This window comes from Argentina silus (assembly GCF_951799395.1).
Source record: "Argentina silus genome assembly, chromosome: 3".
NCBI lineage: Eukaryota > Metazoa > Chordata > Actinopteri > Argentiniformes > Argentinidae > Argentina > Argentina silus.
In genome coordinates this window covers 23,959,823-23,980,620 of record NC_139657.1, presented here as the reverse complement: position 1 = coordinate 23,980,620, position 20,798 = coordinate 23,959,823, and the positions used below count along the sequence as shown (strand labels likewise).

Genomic DNA, 20,798 nt, shown 5'->3' with positions numbered 1-20,798 from the left:
GCATCCCACCATGATGTGATGTGTGGGGACTGATAGAATCTCTACATAATGTCAGCTAGCTCCATCTGCACAGCTCAGTAGTGCAACCTAAAACCATCACTTAACCTACATTTCCTTAACCTGCTTCCAGACTGAATTAAATTCTCCCATGGGTGTGAATAGTGTGTAAAAGCAAGCTCTCCCTGTGCTATTGTTGGCTGCAGTTGGACTGAGGTGCTGTGGACTGTCAGTGGCTCTGCACTGAGGCCTGACAGAACCCTGTCAGCAGCATTGGGGTGTTTTTGATGCACACAGACACCTGTTGCTGCACTGCCTGATCTCAAACCCAGACATACAGTTTTCCTTTATTAAAATCAGGAAAATAACTTGTATGATACACTGTCTGAAAAGTCAACAATATCAAACACTTTTCCTTTGAAATGTCAGTCAAATGTTCCCTTGAAGTGCTGCCACTGTCTCAATCTAAGATCAGAGACATTTCTGTGATGTAGCACCAGCTTCATCACAATGACAGAGAGAGAGAGAGAGAGAGAGCTGGTAAGTCAGTCAAGCACACAGAAATAGCATATGCAGACTGCTATGTGGCGACTGTTTTGAGTTTATACATGTAGAGTAGTTAAGTAGCTCATGTGTGGGTCATGTGTGTCCCTCAGTGTGACCTTATCACTGCCCTCGGTATTCACATGACATGAGTGACAGGCGGGAAAAGCCGGGTTACACAAACACACCGTCTGCCATGACAGCAAACACACACACAAATACACACACACACTGTGCCCTGCGGAAGTAATGGGACAGTGAAGCATTTTTAAAAAAAAAAAAACATTTTTTAGCTCTATACTCCAAAAGTTTGCATTTGAAATCAAACAATTACTGTACAGATTTTCAGCTTTTATTTGAGGGTAATCTGGTAAATATTTGTTTCACCATTTAGAAAACTAGGGAGTTTTTCAGGGTCAAAAAATGGAAGGTTCTTGACTGGTAAAGTCAATCCAATTGAACATGCATTTCATTTCCTGATGATAGGTTTTTTGGCAAAAAGACCTCAAAACAAACAACAACTGAAGATGGCTGCAGTACAGGCCTGGCTGAGCATCGCCAGAGAATATACCCAGCGTCTGGTGGGATCAATGTGTCGCAGACTTCAGATTGTCGACCAAATACTAAACATGAGTGCTTAATTTGGACATTATATGAATCTGTCCCATTACTTTTGGTGCCTTGAAATAGGGAGACGATGTATAAAAAGTGTTGTCATTTCATCTCCATTGGTGAAACCAATATGTACATAAATACCTATTGCATATATTTACAATACAATAAAAACAGTGAATCTCTACTTTAACCTCATAGTATGCTTGCATGCTAGAGCTAAAAGAAGAACAAATGCTTCACTGTCTTATTACTCATGCAGGGTACTGTATATACAGTATGTATGCACGCACACACACACACACACACACACACACACAGTAACAGCACCTGCCGTGTCACATGACCCATGTGTCACCACCTCTGAGAACTGTTGTCACCACCCCTGCCAGTCCACCTGGCCAGGTCAAAACCAAGGGAAAGTATTGGTTGTCCAACTTCTTTATCTCTCCTTTACTTTCAAGGACCTGTACATCGGCCACGGGCCTCCATAGTTTAGCCATTATCAAAAATGTTTCCCACAAAGCCTTATCCAATCAGTGTCAATGTTCTACAACATCAAAAGTCTAGAAGGGGTCTCATAAGTTCGCTCTCCATTAGACTAAATAACCATTAGGCACTGAGAAGATTGACTGAACAACATTGTGTAATTGTCTCATATGATAAAGTAACTTTAAAGTAAAGCAACTTTTCACTATTTCCTCTTCATGAAGCTAGACCAAGAGGAGCTGAGTAATGTATCATCACTATCCGTTTTTCTGTTATTGACGTTCCCCAGATCAATCCTTGTCACCTCAGATGACAGGACACACCTCCTGAGTGATATTTCAAAGTAATATAAATAAAACTAATGCAGTACAGTTGGTGTGGTTGGGGAGCGCGCCCGAGACAGATTGCTTCTAAATATCTATTTGGTGAGGGGGTGTGTTCTCAGTCAAAGGTCACATCTATTTAAAGGTTTCCAGATGATGTGTTTGAAATGCAGAGAGGAAGGAGGGAGGGAGAGAGGGAGAGGAGGGTGTTGGTGCATTATAGGAGAAAGAGGGCGAGGTCATTCCCAGTGAAGAGTGTGTGTGTGTGTGTGTGTGTGTGTGTGTGTGTGTGTGTGTGTGTGTGTGTGTGTGTGTGTGTGTGTGTGTGTGGGCTGTGAATCAGCTAATGATTAGCCTTTCAGCCCACACACTGCCTTCTATTAAATGGATGAAGAGGCTCAGGTGTCATCATAAGTTGAGAGCTTGGAGAATAACACCAGCACTCATATTCACTTATACGAATACACAGCCTTTTTACAGGGACTCAACACTATTCATAGCTTGTTTTCAAGAGTGAGGTTGTTCATAAAACTGGACAATACAAGGTCCCCACAAAAAAATATCCTCCAAAAAACTCACTTTCACACAACCCTGCCATGAACAAAATGACATTTTCAGAACAACAACTGAGGAATGAGTCCCCTGTATTGAGTTCCACAAAGCCTCAGATGCAGTAAAAGCTAGGTTGGCAGTTGGCAGCCGGGCAACAAGAGAGCATTTTTATTATTATCAAAATAAATCAGCTGGCACCACATCATATTTCTTTAACCACCACAAAATGTCCCAAAAAGCTCCCTGATACTTCACATTTCCCAGGCTACATCAACATTAAGCTATCAAAGTTGATACATGATAAAACGAAGTTTAATATCTGCAACAACCTGAAGGCATACTGTATAGTTCTACATTTACCTAAACTACAGTAACTACATACTGTATGATGGGTCATCTCATAAATTAGGGGGCAAAAGACAGTTTTGTGGATGGAAAACTTGTGAGAGCTGATCCTAAGACACATATTTAAATTGCAATGTTTTCTATGTGGCTGTTTAAAGTGAATGTAAATCAGTATCTTCAATAAAAATAAATATGTTGTTACTTGAAATTCCGATGTTTTAAAAAGAGATGTTTTAATGTCATTTTGAAATGAATCTCATGCTAAATGTGTAATGGTGTTTTGGTGTCCATTTTACATGTGTAGTTTTGTATGGGTTGTGTAATGCATGTTGTCACACTTAGGACAACTTGTCCAATTCCGCATATAATTACTTTTATTCCTGAAACTATACATCCTAAGCTACGTACCAAACATTTTTTTATCTGTATTGAACCACTTAGAAATGTTGACCCCAATGTCACACTTTGGCGCCCTCATTTATGGAATGACCAATATACAGGTCACAACACAAAACTACTGTGTAACAGAGTAAACCCCTCTCCCTTTGTCTCTGCTATACTAAATCTGAAGCAATCAGTGTGCTAGCTCTTTATCTCCTGAAAGCTCCATTAAATTAGATCCCAGCTAAAAGCTATCAGCACCTTCACATCTGACTAAACAGTCATTGTAAGAAATACAGCAAGCTATATTTATACCACATCTAACTTGACGATAAACCTCTGAGGGCAGGCTATATTACATCTGATCCAGTGGAGGGAGGAATCGGAAGAACAGGCATATTGTAATGCAGAACCAAACTAGGAATGCTGTCAAACACAAGTTGTATCGTTGTATATCGGTCATGATAGAAAATGGTATGGTGCAGCAATGTCGAAATCAAAACATTGTATAAACATATGTAAAAAGATGTTGATTTCATTGTCTTGTGCCAACCATAGAGAGAAAGGAAGGAGAGGAAAATAACTGTGGGACAATGTTAAAACCAAACGTTGCACATCATAACATGTTGGTTTATGGTGGTCATTTCATGGTCATCATCCAACGTTGCTACACTGTTTATCATGGGTTGAAAATGAAAGTTTTCAGAACTAGAACAGAGCAAACTTTTTTGGAGAGGACCTAAGTATCCATTTGGTAAGGAAGTTCATGTTACATCAATATTAAACTTGTAACGTTGTATTTACGTAAATAGGCAACATTTTAACTGTTTAAAGTATTTATTTAAACTATTATTTTCAACTGTGAGATGGTCTGATGCTGACCATGAACTGCCAATGTTAAGAAAGTGTTCATTTTCAACCCATGTGCAATCATGTAGCAACGTTAAATGATGAGCATCAAATAACAACCTTAAGTCGGCACTGAAAAGTAACCATCATATAACAATGTCTAATAAACTGTTATTTCCAACCAACATCTGACTAACCAACAACCATCAAATAACAACGTCAATCCAATATTGCAAAAGCTACAGAGCTCCAGCATTTGTATTTTGTTAAAAAAAAACGTTCAAAAACAATACGCTCACAACCAATGTACAACACCAGTTTGGTTAGCTTTTGACTGTCGCACAACTATGACACAATATAAAATGTCGATGGGGAATGAGCCCACCCTTCGATTTCTACCTCCGTCAGCCTCCACTGATCTAATTTAAGCACTGCCCCAGCACACCAAAGCAACTTATTATGCTGCTACTGTGTATCTCCCAACAACTACAACCTCAGCAGAATAGAAACGGTCGCTGAAGTACTAGCACCATTTCAGAATAGCATTGTTTCGTTTCCCCAGAGCCAGCGCCAGGCGGCACTTAGCCCTAGCTCCAGCAGTGGCCCTCGGCTACTGTAACCCAATAGCTACGTTCCTCCTTGCTCTCTCTCTTTCTATGTCTGGCTGGAACTCAGCAAGAGCTATAAAAACACATACAGCTTTAAGAATCTCCCAGCTCTCTCCCCCGATATTGGGTTAAGGGTTAAATAAAGCTGCCCCATTTTTTACCTGCTTCCACATGGCTACAGTTCTGGCGTTCACTCTGCTGGTCGATGGTGGTGGGTGTGTGGGTGTGTGGGTGTGTGTGTGTGTGTGTGTGTGTGTGTGTGTGAGAGAGAGACAGAGTACAGTATGAGCTCTTCCTGCATTAAGCAGGGGGTAAAGTAGCTGGGTCCTGAAACAGGGAGCGGAAATACTATCTGACCAGCTCTCTCTCTCTCTCTCTCTCTCTCTCTCTCTCTCAGTGCAGTGACACATAGTGTGGTAAGGCTTCATTCAGACGACCACCCTCTATGATCACAGCCACATACGTACATGTGCACACACTCTCTGACTAATTTTTTTGCGTATGTATTGTATGCATAAGTGCATTATGCATAAGCGCATACGCTTATACTGGGGATTGATCAGAAACTTGCATGAGGTTACCTAGAGTCCACTGCAGCCTACCAGAGTGGTGATGTCAGAGAAACCATGGGCAGCGGCACATAGAGAAAGCAGATCCATCTATCAATGTGGTCTGGCTGTGTGTAGAATCCGATGTGTGTCTGGCCTCACAAATCACTTTAATGAGGGCTGTTAACCACCCAGAATGACCACAGACCATTAGACTGATAATCAGGCCCCATTACAACACCCATATGCTCACATCTCCCTTCTTCTCATTTCATGTGTGTAATATCTGACCTGTCCGCGCTGATGGTTTCTTGGGGCTTTCAAGGACCCCAAACTGTGCATAGCATTTAGAGAGGTGCTTTGGTTTCAAGCAAATGTTTCCAACTTAACACCTTTATAACTACAGGAATTTGGAAAGGCTACACCGCACAGCTAGTTGATTTCAGTCCTTTAACACATATCCTTTCATATACTGTAGCTTTACCAGAGTATAGGCCTACAGTACAGTATATCTCTCCACACCAACTCTCCACCCTGTTGACCATTCCATTCCACTTTACTCCCCCATCTTTATGGTCCTTTCTCCTTCTAATAAAGGAAGTTTAAGGACTCAGACGAGTGGGATCACTTTCGCCTCCTTGATGTCAGACTCCCAGCAGCCTGTGCATAAAGTGGCGTTTTGCGTGACATACAGGGGAGCTTTTGTTTGGCGGGCTGGTAACTGGTGTCAGCCCCCCCCCCCCCTCTCTAGTTTCTCCCTCGCCAAAAAAAGCAAGGGCATCTCCAGCACGAGAAAATGGGCGGGGGGGGGGGGCATGAGGGGGCACTCAGTGCTGCTGACAGGCTGGCATCAATGACATGCCAGTAATAGCAGGAGTAGTCGCGGGCATGGGCACCACTGACACCCTTGCATGGAGTTCCCGCTGGCGATGCCCAGACAGAAGGTTAAGTTACAGATGCTACTGTATGACAGTCATGTGGGACATGCTGTTGATCGCCGAACATGCTAACACTTCTGTTGAACATTCACTGCACTGTGTACTGCAACCCTCACTGGCTAGCTACTATGATATGTTTATAAACTGTCTGTCGATAAAACAAAAATAATCAAGACGTCTTAAGTCCACGTCACAACACCTCAACATGATTGCCGAGCAGACCAAACTAAAAAGCAGGCAATTCTACAAACCCACTGTAAGATTAAACAAATCAACAAAAGATCTACAAAGACAAAGGTTTGAAGACTGATCTTGAACCTCCACTCACCTCGTCGGCCTACTTGGCAGCACCCTGACCAAAATAGAAAAACAATACTCCAATGAACTGACCCCCTCTGTTGCACTTCACACACTGGTCTCAGAGCAAATGCACATTCCAAATACATCAATCTAACTTGTTGACACCCCACAAAAGGTACAGTACACTATACAGTACAGTAGTCAAAGAAAATCCAAGAAGGGATCCCAGTAATACCACAAATGCTTTGTTAAACTACAACGCATTCATGGTGAACGGTCTTCTCCTTGTGTGCGTTGGATATACAGGGGTGTAGGGGGAAACAGGTGGTTTTATGGGCCCCTGTGCTAACATTAGAGGTGTGCTAACATTGTATGGACATTTGTGTGAGTGATTTAGTGTGTACACTTTACCCCTACATTGTTATGGACAACACCACAAGTCGATCTGCTTTGAATTGAGGCTCTGACTGGGGTCAAGTTTACTTTCACACACGATTTAGACATGGTCAGGTTCACTTTGATGTGTGATAGCCAGGGTAGGTCAAGTTCACTCAAACAACAGTGGACAGTCCTGGATTTCACATTTTCACTCAACTTTACTCCACATTCTAGTTTCAGTTCACTTGAGTAGTTTTTCACTCAATCATGTTCACTTTTCTGAGTTTGTCAGGTTCAGTTTAGGACACATATTCTCTAATGCTAATGTTCTCTTTGATAGTTATGGAAATCAGATTGCAAGCGATGGTTATTCGACCCCTATCCACGTACCAATCAACACTGCCATTTGGCTGTCCGCCCCTGTGCCTGATTCACTCTCATTATACGCACTCTGGGAACGGGCCTGGGAACAGATTGCCTATTAAATGTATCATCGCCAAGATAATGAAAATATTTGCATTAGCACAAAGTGATGGCAGAGGGATGGGGCTGTGTGATTGGGACAAGTGCAGTGAGTGTTGAGCTGTATTTAGACTCATTACAGAAGTGCCTACACTGACTAAAATCCTAGTCTACACTTGAAGGTTTTGCATTCACTGCAAATTAGCTTTTTTCCCCCCAGACTACTGAGGGAGGGGGGTTTAGAGAAGCTATCAAAGGAGTCTAGTATATGTGAGGGGATCCAGATTTACATGAAAGACTACGATTCTGTTCAACATCACCCTGCAAAACCCTTCATTTCATTCTGAGCTTTTAGTAGTTGTATGGGCCTTGGATTCAGTGTCACAGAGACATAGCACAGGTTGAGTGAGAAGCAGTGTGTGGGAAAGAGGGAGAAAGGTTTAGGGGGAGAGAAGTTGATCGAGGTGAGAGAGGGAGTGAGCAAGATTGAAAGACTTGCAAATAAAATGGTTGCATTGCATGGCCAAGAGAGGGACCAAGCGGCACAGGTGTGAATACCTTTTCCCGACCAACATGAGCCAGTTGAGAGCAATTCCGAATAATGTCATCAGTGAACAGCAACAGGGCTCTATGAGAGTATCTTTGGGATCTCCAGCAGTCATGGCCTCTCTTGAGCAGTGAGGTGAATTATCAGAGAGGTGGTCAACAGTAAGAGGTCATGGGGGACTCACATATGGCTTAAATGAGGAGTGTCCTCAGAGACATATCTGCAGCCAAAGAGACTCTTCAGTGGTTCCAAAGCAGCACAGGAATGCAATCACTTCCTTTTGGTCTGATCTAAGAAATAATTGAATATTGAACATTCGTTGAATGGATGCTAAATTTTTTCAATAGCATTCATTGTAAGAAGAGTTTATTTCTGCGTTGTATAGATAGATGGAGCTATTTAACGCCCCATAGAAAACATAACCTTTCACCCATCACTTCAAATTTAAACTCACTGGAGAGCCATCATCCATGTGACAGAAATCAACCTAGAGGAACACCTTTAGACATCCATACAACTACCTATCAATATCCATGATACAACCATCAACAACAATCTGATTACTTATCTATTCAATGGTGTATCTACTATGTATCAGACCTGTTATTAAATCCTTTTCTCAGGGCCGACATTCTGTCTCTGCGCCCCCACACCAAGATTCTCCATTAGTGGACTGGCTCTGAATTATCTCATTTATAAATATTTATGTAGGACAATTTGACCCAAATTGGAGTTTTCTTAGAAGCGTAGCAGCAATAACAGTACTGTGAGGGGTGTTTACAGATCGATAGGTAGAGAGTTGGCTTTGATTTGAGAGTTGAGGAGGATGGCGGGGCTGTGTCTTGTAAATCAAATTGGACGGGCATAGGGGTTCAGGGAGAATATTCTCGTAATTATCTATATTTAGGACAGGGATAGGAAGGCAACTGTTACCCTCTCTTATTGCTATACAGAAGGTTGACCACATATAATAGAATAGAAATGCTTAGAAAACAAGCCTTTAGAAGGTTCACGTTACATCAATATTACAATTGTAACATACAGAGCTCCAACATTTGCATTTTGAGGTTTAAAAAACAATACTCTCACAACTGTTGTACAACGTCAGTTTGGTAAATAGTTTACTGTTGCCCAACTGTGACACAATATAAAATGCCCATGGTATTAAAACGCAAGGTCATTGATTTCCATGCATAGTGATGGCCACTAGCAGACAGCTTTTAGTTTTTAAACGTTGATGTGATCTACCTTGGCATCTCTTATCTCATGTGACAGGGGCTGGTTATGGCAGAGGTATAAAATAACAGGATATAGTGAAAACACTGTAGGCCTGATGACACTATTCAACTGAAGTGCAAACAACGTTAGAAAAAACAACTGTCAAACTCTTGCCAACTGCTTACAGTCACACAGATCAGTATCATATTTGGATCTGTGTTTGAACTGTATGGTCTCATCTCTCACAGTTTACGAGTCACCTGCTTTTTCTTAAATATACTACATCAGTGGTTGAGGCAGGTTCAGCCCTAAAAGTTGTTCTAGTAACATCCTCAAATGTGACCTGGACACCCAGTATTATCCAATTTAATATTAATCTCTTGTGTCCCATGTGGGTCATTATTATTGTCCTTCAGTCTGAACTGATATGATTTCCATTGATTCCAAAATAAAATAAACTGTATTTCTCTCTTAGGGGTTCTGTTTCTCAAGTCTAGACAGACAGTATATCTGTACACAACAGGCAGCCAAAGACCCTCCCTCTCACCCTATCCCTTGCTTTCTCATTCCTCTCTCCCTATCCCTTGCTTTCTCGTTCCTCTTTCCCTCCAATCTGACTGTTCCAGGCTTTCTTTCCTCTTCTTCCACTCACTCTCTACCTCCCTTTCACTCTACCCCTTATCCTTCCTCTTCAACCACCTTCCACGCCCCATCCCCTCTGCAACTCTCCCCCCTCTCTCAGACAGACAGGGTTATGAGGCACTCCTCAGAGTTAATTGCGGCTCTGTCGTGACGCAGGATTGTGATTCTGCAGTCCCTGATGAGATGCTCCATCTTGATTGTGGCCCGTTAGGGAGACGTCAGGGACAATATACGACAGTTGGAATAGAGCCGCCCAAGCCCTGCCAATCACCTACTACAGCGGGTACCATAGTATAGGTCTCTGTTGCCATGGGCGACACCAAATGGCAGAAGTGCCTTTTGGTACCCCTCCTCAACACACTTTGGGACAATTTGTTTCCATGGCGATCTGAGGATCGGTTGATTTTAAAAGTCTGAGTGACTCATCTCTCCGACCTCCCCTGCTCTCTTCAACACCGTGTATCTCACCGCCGTCTTCACCGAGGAAACTTCATTTCCCAGCAGCCTCTCTTGGCTGTGGTAGAGTGAGGGTCCGTGAGCTGTCTCTTGGATAATATGGCTATATTATCCATTGTGATAAACAGAGCTTGAGGAGCTGTGATAATGAAAAGTGCCTTTTTGTGAAAGAGGGGTAGGGAAAGTATTTACTATAACCGTGTTCACCAAACTGTATAAACAGTGTGTGGAGGGCCAAGGGCCTCCCACTGACTGGAGAGCAGGGATTTAGTCTGGCGAGACAGACCAGCCTGCTAATCGCAAGGTACTTTTTACTGCATTCACATTCCACAAACACCTCAGAGAGCTCTGAGCTCCCTGACAGGCCCTGCATGTGGAGAGGATTGTGTGTGTGTGTGTGTGTGTGTGTGTGTGTGTGTGTGTGTGTGTGTGTGTGTGTGTGTGTGTGTGTGCGGCGGGGTATAGGGCTCTAAACTGCAACAGACGAGATGACATGCAGTTTTGAGGAAGCATGGAGGAAACAAACCAAAGAAACAAAGTAATCAGTTCACTGTTATCTAGATTCAACAGCTTAGCAACATCTATATGCAAATGATGACAATAAACAATGGATTGTTTTCTTAACAACTAGTTTTTAAAATGTTGAAACGTTAAAAGTGTAATATTTATCTTACGTGAACTTCTTCTTCCAAATGGATACAGTACTTAGGCACAACAAAAAAAGTTTGATCTGTTCTAGTTTCAACCCATGATAAAAAAATGTTGCAACATTAGATGATAACCATCAAATGACAACCATAAACCAACATGGTATGATGGCATTACCACATTCTACTGTGCAACGTTTGGTACTCAGTTATTTTCCATCGTCTCGCTATGGTTAACACAAGACAGTGAATCAACATCATTTTACATACGTTTATACAATGTTTGGATTCAGACATTACTGCACCATACCATTTCCCGTCATGACCGATATATAGCAATACAACCAAAAAACAACGTTAATACAACATTGCTTTTTCTAAAATGCCCATGGGATAGCAACCCTCCTCGTATCAACATTTGCTAGAAACGAGCAAAACAGAAGAGCGAAATTAGCCTAATAAACAGTATAATTCACTGGTTGGCATTTCTGATACGAGTTTCCAGTGATCGTGACGTGTTTGTTATCATAGCATGTTAGAGGTCAGGGTTGGTATTTAGAGGGTCAATGTGCAATGTGCTCAATATGCTATGAAGAGAGTTATACTGTAGTTATAACAACACCATATGAGAGAGAGAGAGCAAGAGAGAGAGAGATGGTGGGGAGCGAGACAGAGATAGAGGAAGAGAGACTAAGAGCCAACACCTTATTGCTTGGTGACCCAAACCCTAGTGAGAGTAGATGAGGTATTGTCACAGCTGTGCACGTGACAGTGGTGGGAGCCCCTGACGGAGAACGGATGTACAGCGGGGGGGACAGAGAGAGGAAGAGAAAGAGGGGGGGGGAATAGGGGTTAAAACAGTCTTTGATGCATGCGTTCTCCTGCTGGGCCCTGTGCGCTCGACTGCTGCTATTGTTCCCACCTGACTGTACATGAGTCATAAGTCACATAGCGGGATTCAGTATCAGAGACTTGGCATGGGATTATCCTGACATAACAGCAAGTCCTCAGGAGAGATCCTGGTGAGTATGTGTGTTTGTGTACTGGCGTGTGTGTTTGATCTGTGTTAAGATGTGAGCAGGTCGCAAACACTGGCCATCGCAGTGTCAACAGAGACGAAATTTTATAGCTGGCTTTATCTTCAAAACACAGACTCACACACAGGAAACTGCATGTGCACGAGCGTGCACACACACCTCCCCCCCCCCACACACACGCACTACTGTAGGAGTCCACTAATCACAGAGCCTTATTATTATTGGATTTTACAAAAGCAATTTAAATGTCACCCTGATAAATAATGACAAAGCCTTGATCTGACACACAATAACCCTGCAACATTTCTCCTCCAGTGATAATGGAACACTTTTAATTTAATGTGGTAATCTTCAATGATAAAAACAGTTCTACACCATCTCTGAACAAAACAAATCAAATATACACGGTCATAGTGTAAGAATCACTTCTACCGTAATGATCTCAGACTTCACTTCATAGATCCACTTTAATGCAAAGTAATTGTGACAAATCACTTGCTAGACTGTGGAAAATTGCGAACAGAGATGAACTGTCTTTGCACACCACCCGTGGAGTGTCAGAATGTGGGCAAACAATGCCACATTATGCTCAAATATGTCAACCGTGGAATCCAGGCTACCCACAGAAGATTGAGGAGAATCAGTCTAGCTCTCTTCCAGCCTACTCTCCATCACCATGCCAATTGTGTAGAGAGAGAGAGAGAGAGAGAATTTCATCTTGTTTAGGTTTCCAATAGTGGGCTGTGCAAAAATGCATTGGACATTTGTTTGGACTGTTCCATTTGACACACTTTAAACATTAGCTTTCCCAAGCACAGGGTGTAGTGTGTTTCTGCACTCAACAACTACTGTTGTTGCATTTCTTAACACTGCATTAGAAAAACATTCACAGACACACAAAAAGCTACAGTAATTCTGAATGCCATTGTTTGGAGGAGGTGGTCTCTCTCTTCCTCCTCATCATCACCCATCAGACCGCATTGTTTCGGCCCACTCCTATTGACAACTTAGTCGGGCCCGGACAATGTTTTCCGTGGCGGGGGTTTGGATGGAGTGGTATTGGCTTTCGGTTCTTAGAGGTCCTATTGTGGATTCTTTGATTGCACACAAAGCCGTCTCAGATTAGGCTGGGATTACCGTGACTGTGCCCATATGGACAGTGGGCAGCCTCAAGAGTAATGTGAGACATATTCCCCCACTGAATTGAAAGGGCTTTAGAGCTACACAGACAGGCTGGTAGCTGGAGGCTGGCAGATATGATATCCGCAGAATGATCCTGCACGAAGAATGGGTAATGATCGATAGCCGGTCCCACACCAATGTCACATCATTCAGTCTGTCTGCAATGCTCACTTAATAAATGCAGTATAACTTTGTGGAAACATATGTTTCCACGTGTTTTCTAACGCACATGACCCATCTTTGGCACAAACATGCTCTCAGGTACACAAACGTACATACCTCAACAGCCTCTCCTTCACAGACCTACAATTTAGGAAAAAAAGGTTCTACATATTCTACCCCCCAGGCTGTCCCTATGGAAGAACCCTTTAAACAACCCTTTTTGGTGCCATGTAGTGTAGAACCCTATATATTTTCTAAGAGGGTACTTAGAGGCAAGAAATGGCAGTATGATCAAAAGTAAAGACAGAAAAACAGAACTAACCACAGCACCTAGAACCTGTTAAAAACCAAAGGCACAGCATTTTGGCTATGAATTCAAATGACTAACCCCTGTGTCAAGCTTACATTATCTGCCATGGGGCATTATCCCCTTCCTACCTTCTTGGCCTGAGACCCACACATGAGCACACACTTTCAAAACAGGTGATCAGCATCTCTGCTCCTCTCCGCAGCAGCAAAACCAAAATAACTGTGACCGACAGCACTCTCAAAATAGGCTTGTACTATTCCTTCAACAGGTATGTCGATGAAGTATAGTCCATACGATAAATGTGGCGTGACACACCCCCAACAAGAACTGAGATTTGAGATGAGAAATGAAAAGTAGGAGACAGGTGAAAAAAGTAGTGTCTCTCCAACTGAAACTCAAAGTAACATGTATCAAAGTAACACCACAGCTGGGTTTCATCTAACAAATGCCACAAATGCCATCTAACTATCTATCCATCCTCTCATCCTGATCCTCTCAATCCATGGCAGAGACCTAATGAAACACACGACTCACCACAGATTACACTGGTCTGTATAGCCCTCTGGACTTGATTTAGCATCTCAACTTTTAGTGAACTCTCAATGTCCCCGCATCTCAGTTCAAAACATTTTTCTATTCTTTCCTTTGTCTTCTCATGAGTAAGGAATGACATCTCCAGAGCACATCTAGTATTGTGAACAGTGTGTCAAGAAGGTAGGAGATGCATCATGCATAATAATAATGGTTGTTTGAGTAGTTATGCTCTATGATGTGTGAAGTGTACAGAATAGGTGAGACTACGTGAGACTTAGGGCTGTCGCGGTAACCACACCACAGTGGTAACCGCACCACAGTGGTAACCACACCACAGTGGTAACCGCACCACAGTGGTAACCGCACCACATTGGTTGTGTCAAGCCACCTGTGGGGTTAGAGCAAACAACCATTTGTTGATGTTTTATTATTTGTTTTCCACTTCATTATTAAGTAAATGTTATTAGATGTGTATTTGGTGTCATCTGAAGAATAAACACGTATTTTTCATCAGCTGTCTCCTCCTTTCATGGTCAACATGTCGCACACATTTTCACGCCTTTTAGGGAGAGTGGTAGGGGAGGGAGAGGCCATTATTCCCATAGTCATGAATTGCTTTGACTGTGTTCATATTATTTCTAAGCTTGAGTACTTGTTATACCAACAATTATATTCTAAATTGAAATAGTAAACGAAATATTACATATTATATATTATAATATTATATATTAGGCTTCTGTTAGTATTTTGTCCCAAGTCAGATTTCAATTGCAAATTATTATTATTATAGTGGTCACCCTATTCTGCTGTGGTAATAATGGCTATAGCTTTCGGCCTTATCACTGTTAGATGAAGAATATTGGCCAACAATATTGATGGATAAACCCAATGTCACGTTGCAGATTTGAGCGCATTTTGACTTTCTGTCAGATGAGAATGGAGAGCCGGCTAATTTGGACGAGGCTGTATGCCGCATTTTCTGAAAAACGGGGAAACTGTGAAACAGGGAAATACAACAAATCTCAGAAATCATCTTTGAGCTACTGATCCTAATGCACACTCACAACCCGGACCAAGTAGGCCTAGCAGCACAGAAGCTCTACCGACTCTTGAGGGGCTAAACTACAGGCCAGGCTGGCCGACAGTAACAGTGCTCGAGTAGGCCTTTGCTCGAGTAACAAAGTACATGACAGTCGTGACAACTACGAGTAAGAAAGCCTGACAGACTCCGCCACTCAGTATCTAGTTGTGGATATGGTTCCATTTTGCAGTGGAGAAACTCGCATTTAGGTCTATGCTTAAAAGATTCGACAAGCAGTTGCCAGGCAGGACATATTTCTCAGAGACAGCGGTCCCCAAAATCTACACAAAACTAAAGGAGGACATTCAACACAAGCTCAGACTTTCACTACTTCTCTGCCACATGTGGTCAAGTGTAAACATGACTACATAGAAGTCTGACTGTACACTACTTCAGCATGGACTGGACTCTCAAATCACAGTGCCTCGAAACTGTGTTCATGGCAAAAAAAACACACATTCGATAATCTGGCAGAACCCATCCACCTCGCCTTTGCTGACTGGTCACTTGAGAAGAAATTGTCCTGTATCACCACGGATAACTGAGCGAAAATCAAAACAGCTTAAACTGGCCGTGGCTAAATTGCTTTGGTCACAACTTGCATTTGGCTATGACAAATGCAATGGCAAGTGCAAAGGACCGCACAGCCAGAGCAATGGGTTTATGTTGCAATTTCATCAGTACTTTCTCCCAGAGCTGGCTGAAAAAGAGACATTTCCAAAGCACAAGCAGAGCTCCAAATGCCCGAACACAGCCTCATACTGGTAAGTTGTTAGGCCTTAATGTTTTATTTCATGTATTAAAAAATGTAGGACTGAAGTCATAAGATAATATTTTCATGTAATAAATCATTCCTAAACGACTAACAAACATATATATTATTCTCTGCAGGACTGTGCTACCAGGTGGGGCACCAAACAAAAAATGTTGGAGAGTTTTGGAGCAAGCCCTAGCCATCACACGGGATCTGAATGACATCTGATTCCGACCTGACAGGACATTGTCTTTGAATCTACCAATGCAGCACTGAAACCCACGGCTGACTTTACTCACGTTATATCAGGTGAGAATTACATTACGGTATCTGTCAAACCCATATTGCAGCTCTTAACCAGCGCCAATTCCAAAGATTTTCAAGATTTACACTACTGTTCAAGGTTGCCAGAAAATGTGCATCTGTGCAACATGCACTCCTTCTGAAAGGGTTTTTAGTGCCACTGGAAACATTGTTACCCCTCTGAGATCTTTGTTGAAACCAAACAAAGTGAACATGTTGGTTTTCCTTGTGAGAAACATTTGTTAGCTGCTACGATGTGTTTATTGTCATTTGCAAGTTTAAAAACCTAAAACACAGCTGTGAGGGGGGAAGTTCTGTAAACATTCTGTAGGTTAGATTATCATACACTTTGCCTCTTTTCACAGGAGATGCATCTCAGACACAACACCTGTTATCCTTATATTGGCATACTGAGGTGGAAACCCAAATGAAAGACGCAATGTGATTCGATCTTCCTCAAACACAAAAGACGTCCTAGAGTTGTTTACGGAAGTTAGCTAGTTAGTTAACTGTTACTAGAGTGAAGAGTACTGAGTACTGAGTACACTAGAGAAGGGCACTGAATCTGAAGGATTTAGGACCCAATCCCAAATCTCCACTCATTCCGTCACAAGGAGACGAGCAGCATTCCATAACATCTTAAGGCTAGAGGCATAAATGGCACCTGTTCCACCATGGCTTTCTGGTTAATCCTGTAATGTATCATGTAATGAATGTGGGGCTATAGCAAGGATATGAGTGAGTGAGGGTGTGTGTGTGTGTGTGTGTGTGTGTGTGTGTGTGTGTGTGTGTGTGTGTGTGTGTGTGTGTGTGTAGGTGCAGACAAAAAGGATGAGCAGGGGCTCCCAGACAATCTGCTCCCTCTACACCCCTGCTGTGACACCCAGCCCAATCCATTTGCAGCACTGAGCCACTGACAGCTAGCTAATTCTCTCTCTTTCTCTCTCACACACACACACACACACACAAACACACACACACACACATACATACACACATACACACATACACACATACACACAATACAGATCCTATACACCCCGATTCGGTCACACTCACCTCATGACTTCATGCCTGATCTCAGCTCTCTCCTCCCTGGATTAGTCAAGAAAACGACTGAGTACCTACTAAGTACTTCCTCAAACCGCCAACAATGCCGTGTCATTTGAACGTAAACAGAGAGTGCTAGGAGGGCGGAGGCTATGAATGTCACCATCATTTATTGACAGTTGAAGTAAACGATTAACTAACGCAGCCTCCCAGGTCATGTTACTTTCACTCAATATGCACAAGTGAATGAGAGGCTAACAACTAGCGTACCACCATCCTTCCAATGCATGTCCTCTATGAGGAAATCTTACAGGTATAGAATTTGAAGAGTGAATCAGAGTTTGACCAGTGAGACAGAGTGGGAGTTTATAAAGCTTGATCGTTTGGTGCTCAAGGCTATTTAGGGTTTGCTATCTGTCCAGAACTCAGCCCAGTGATCTCAGAGGTGCACTGACCTGCCTCGCAGTCCAAGCTATGAGTCATCCACCAGTAATGCCCCGACTGAGAGAATTCTTGCAGTGGATGGTAATGATATTGACACACACAAACACAAATAATCACACACACGCACACACACAATCCTAATAGCCTACATTTTTCCTCTCTTGATTACGGCCTGGTGGAATCAGCAGGGGCAAAATGTCTCTATGCCTCCAGAAATTACAAAGATCCTAAACACCCATGGCATTAATCAAAGTCTAACCAAATGCAACCGATTCTGTCGTCTGACACAACTCTATTCCATTCTGTCTGACCCTATGATCAATTCACTCTATTCAAATGAAAATGCATGAGGACAGTGATTGTGATCTGACAGAAGAGGGTGAGGTGGGGTCTAATCCCCCTCAGGGATTGAGAATTTATGGTGTTCATTTTAGAACAGGTCACATCTGCAACAGTGTGATAAATGGAATGATGTCATTACTGCTGTGGGGGAAATACAGACAATGCTGACAATATTGCAGAATCCAACAGCTCTGTATAGTCTCGGCCTCTTACTCATACTTTCAGGAAAAAATAAGTTTCTCTAACAAGGAAAAATAAATGTTAGCGCTATCCACCAAACCTGGGGAATATAGTCAGAAGGGAAAATAATAACATGTTGTTATCATGTTGATTCTCTAGGATATTACATTCATGAAGTACACAGTGACACAATTTTATGTATAATGAGCATATTATATGAGAACGGATGAGGCATCGTCTAGAGTGCAAGCCAGACTAACGCAAACTATTGATTATGCCATATTAGCACTTCCTTCCAGTCCCTCCACCCCTAGAATTTGAATAAAAAGCATGACACATTGACAACCAAACAGACCAGCCTGTTCACCTGGCTTTACTCTACACATGCAAAACCAGTTTCCTCAGTTATCTTCCTCCAAAATAGCTATGTATATCACACATTCTAAACCAGATTGTCTGTGTTCAGTCAGTCCCTGCAAACAATGCACAATCCTACTACAGAATCAAAACTAGCCTATACAGCAGCAGTGATGGTTCTATTAAAACACAGAAAGTCATAAGCACAAACATGCACCCCTGGGGTACACCTCCGCTGAATTTCCCTAGATTAAACCAGTAGGCAGTGGGTAGGAAGAGAGGAAGATGTGGTGTTGTGATACACACCTGCAGGGCGCATGATAGAAGGGATGTCCGGGGTGAGGCAAGTGATTGCAGTATCCTGACTGGCTCCACATGGTGCTTCTGGTAATCCACGCAGTTACTACAGCTGCTGTTGCTGTTTCTGTTTCTATAGCTGCGGTAGAAGCGGCCTTTGACTAAGTATCTGTGGTTACATTAAGAGGCAGATTTTCCATAGGGACAAATAGAAGGAAATACGCAAGAGAGAGTACTGAGAAATAGTAAGGTGTGTAGAGAGAATGAAACAGCGAAATAGGGATGACAGACAGAGGGCCAGAGAGAGAGAGAGAGAGAGAGAGAGAGAGGGAGGGGGGGAGAGAAAGAGAGAGAATGAGAGTAGTTTGAGAGAAAGAGTGGAAATGATAGAGAAAGGAAAGCGCTTGTGTGGTTTACAACACCCGCTGTAATCCACACACACACCTCAACAAAAGTGAATCCCTCCCCCTGGCCCCACACCACTTCTCAGTAGGGACAGACAGGGATGCATCTGACACCCCCTGACATCGCAGTGGTGACACTTCTATCCGGTCTCTAAACCCGATATCTAGAGTCTCTTGAGCACATCCCCAGTCTCTATAATAACCGGTATCTTCAACATATCTAGCATGAGCTGTATCTTCAAGGACTTAAATCTCTCCAATGTGGATCTCCATCTGAGTATCTTCAGGGTCTTCAGCATGAAATCTCATAGACCTCAGTATCTCCAACTGTCTCTAATGCGAGATGCAGGCAGTATATCTGTTAGTCTTTAGCATGTCTCCGCTGTCCCTGATGTGGAAGTCCTGTCTTTCTAATGCGTATCTCCTCTGTCCCTTTTACGCTATGTCCAGAGGCTGTGGTGCGCCTCTAATGCATCTTAGAGGTAGTCAGAACACCGGCATAAACACGTCTATCTCCAGCACCGGCTTCCCACTGGCTCCCAAGCCTCATCACACAACAGCGCTGCACGGCACAGGGCGACTGAGCACACACAGACAGAGAGAGGGAGAGAGAGGGAGAGAGAGGGAGAGAGAGTGAGTGAGTGAGTGAGCGAGAGAGAGAGAGAGAGAGGATGCATATGTCAGAGAGGGGGAGAGGGGGGAGAGCGGGAGAGGGAAAGGTAGACGGGGGAGAAGCTGCACTCCCTTTCTCGCCTCGTGCTCATTTGCAGGATATGCACTGCTAAGAGAGAGAGTATGAGAGACAGAGAGAGAACAAGAAAAACAACAGGGGAGAGAGGAGAGAGTCACCAACAGGCATAGAAAGATATAGACAACTGAAAGTGACAAACATCAACAAACACACTCTCTACTCTACATTGCCTTGGCACTGGCAGCAGTGTTGGTCATGTGCCATCAGCTTGCAGGTTCAGTAAATTCCTCCCATCAGCAAATGAAGCCTGCAGGTGAGAGGTCACCTCTGTGTGGCTAAACAAAGATGGGCCGTCTCCCCGGAGAAGCAGTCTACTCTAGTGCCCTACTGAGGAGTGCTCCTGCTGCAAGGACAACTCGACTTACTCACCTACTGTAGGGAGTGGCTACCACAGCCCAAATAAGCCCAAGTAATAAGTTTCAGTTATACTGTAGGTCAAAGTCCAAAGCTTTATTCAGTTCTTAAAAGAGGGTTTAAAGACGTTGGTGAAACCTTTTTGTGCCAATGTTTGTTTTTGTCCAAGAAGCCTAAATCTGCTTATTGTGACATTGTAAGTCCTATTGTTAGTGTAATGCTTTACATTGAAGACTAGGAGGGATTCAAACAAATTGGTGGAGTGATTGACCTCTCTATGCTGCTCATGTTCAAAGGACTATAACAATTATATCCATACAAAAGGACAGCAATGTTGCCAAGATAAAGAGAAGGCATCCAAAAGAGGAAGTTTGGTCATCGCATTCATATCCTACTAAAAGATGTTCCCATGATCAAATCA

General features: G+C 42.9%; 1 protein-coding gene across 5 annotated transcripts in view; it reads right to left on the bottom strand.

Annotated features, from left to right (window-relative positions):
• plekha7a (pleckstrin homology domain containing, family A member 7a) overlaps window positions 1–20,798 on the bottom strand; it is an 80,814-nt gene that overhangs the window by 42,427 nt on the left and 17,589 nt on the right. Inside the window, exon 1 of one of the 5 annotated variants that reach the window (XM_083666785.1) lies at window positions 17,258–17,298. The exons of the other annotated variants lie outside the window; for them this stretch is intronic. Coding sequence (XP_083522911.1) covers window positions 17,258–17,262 — 5 coding nt within the window. The 5' untranslated portion in view covers window positions 17,263–17,298. Of the gene's footprint in view, window positions 1–17,257; window positions 17,299–20,798 lie in introns of those variants that run through there. 5 annotated transcript variants of the gene reach the window in all.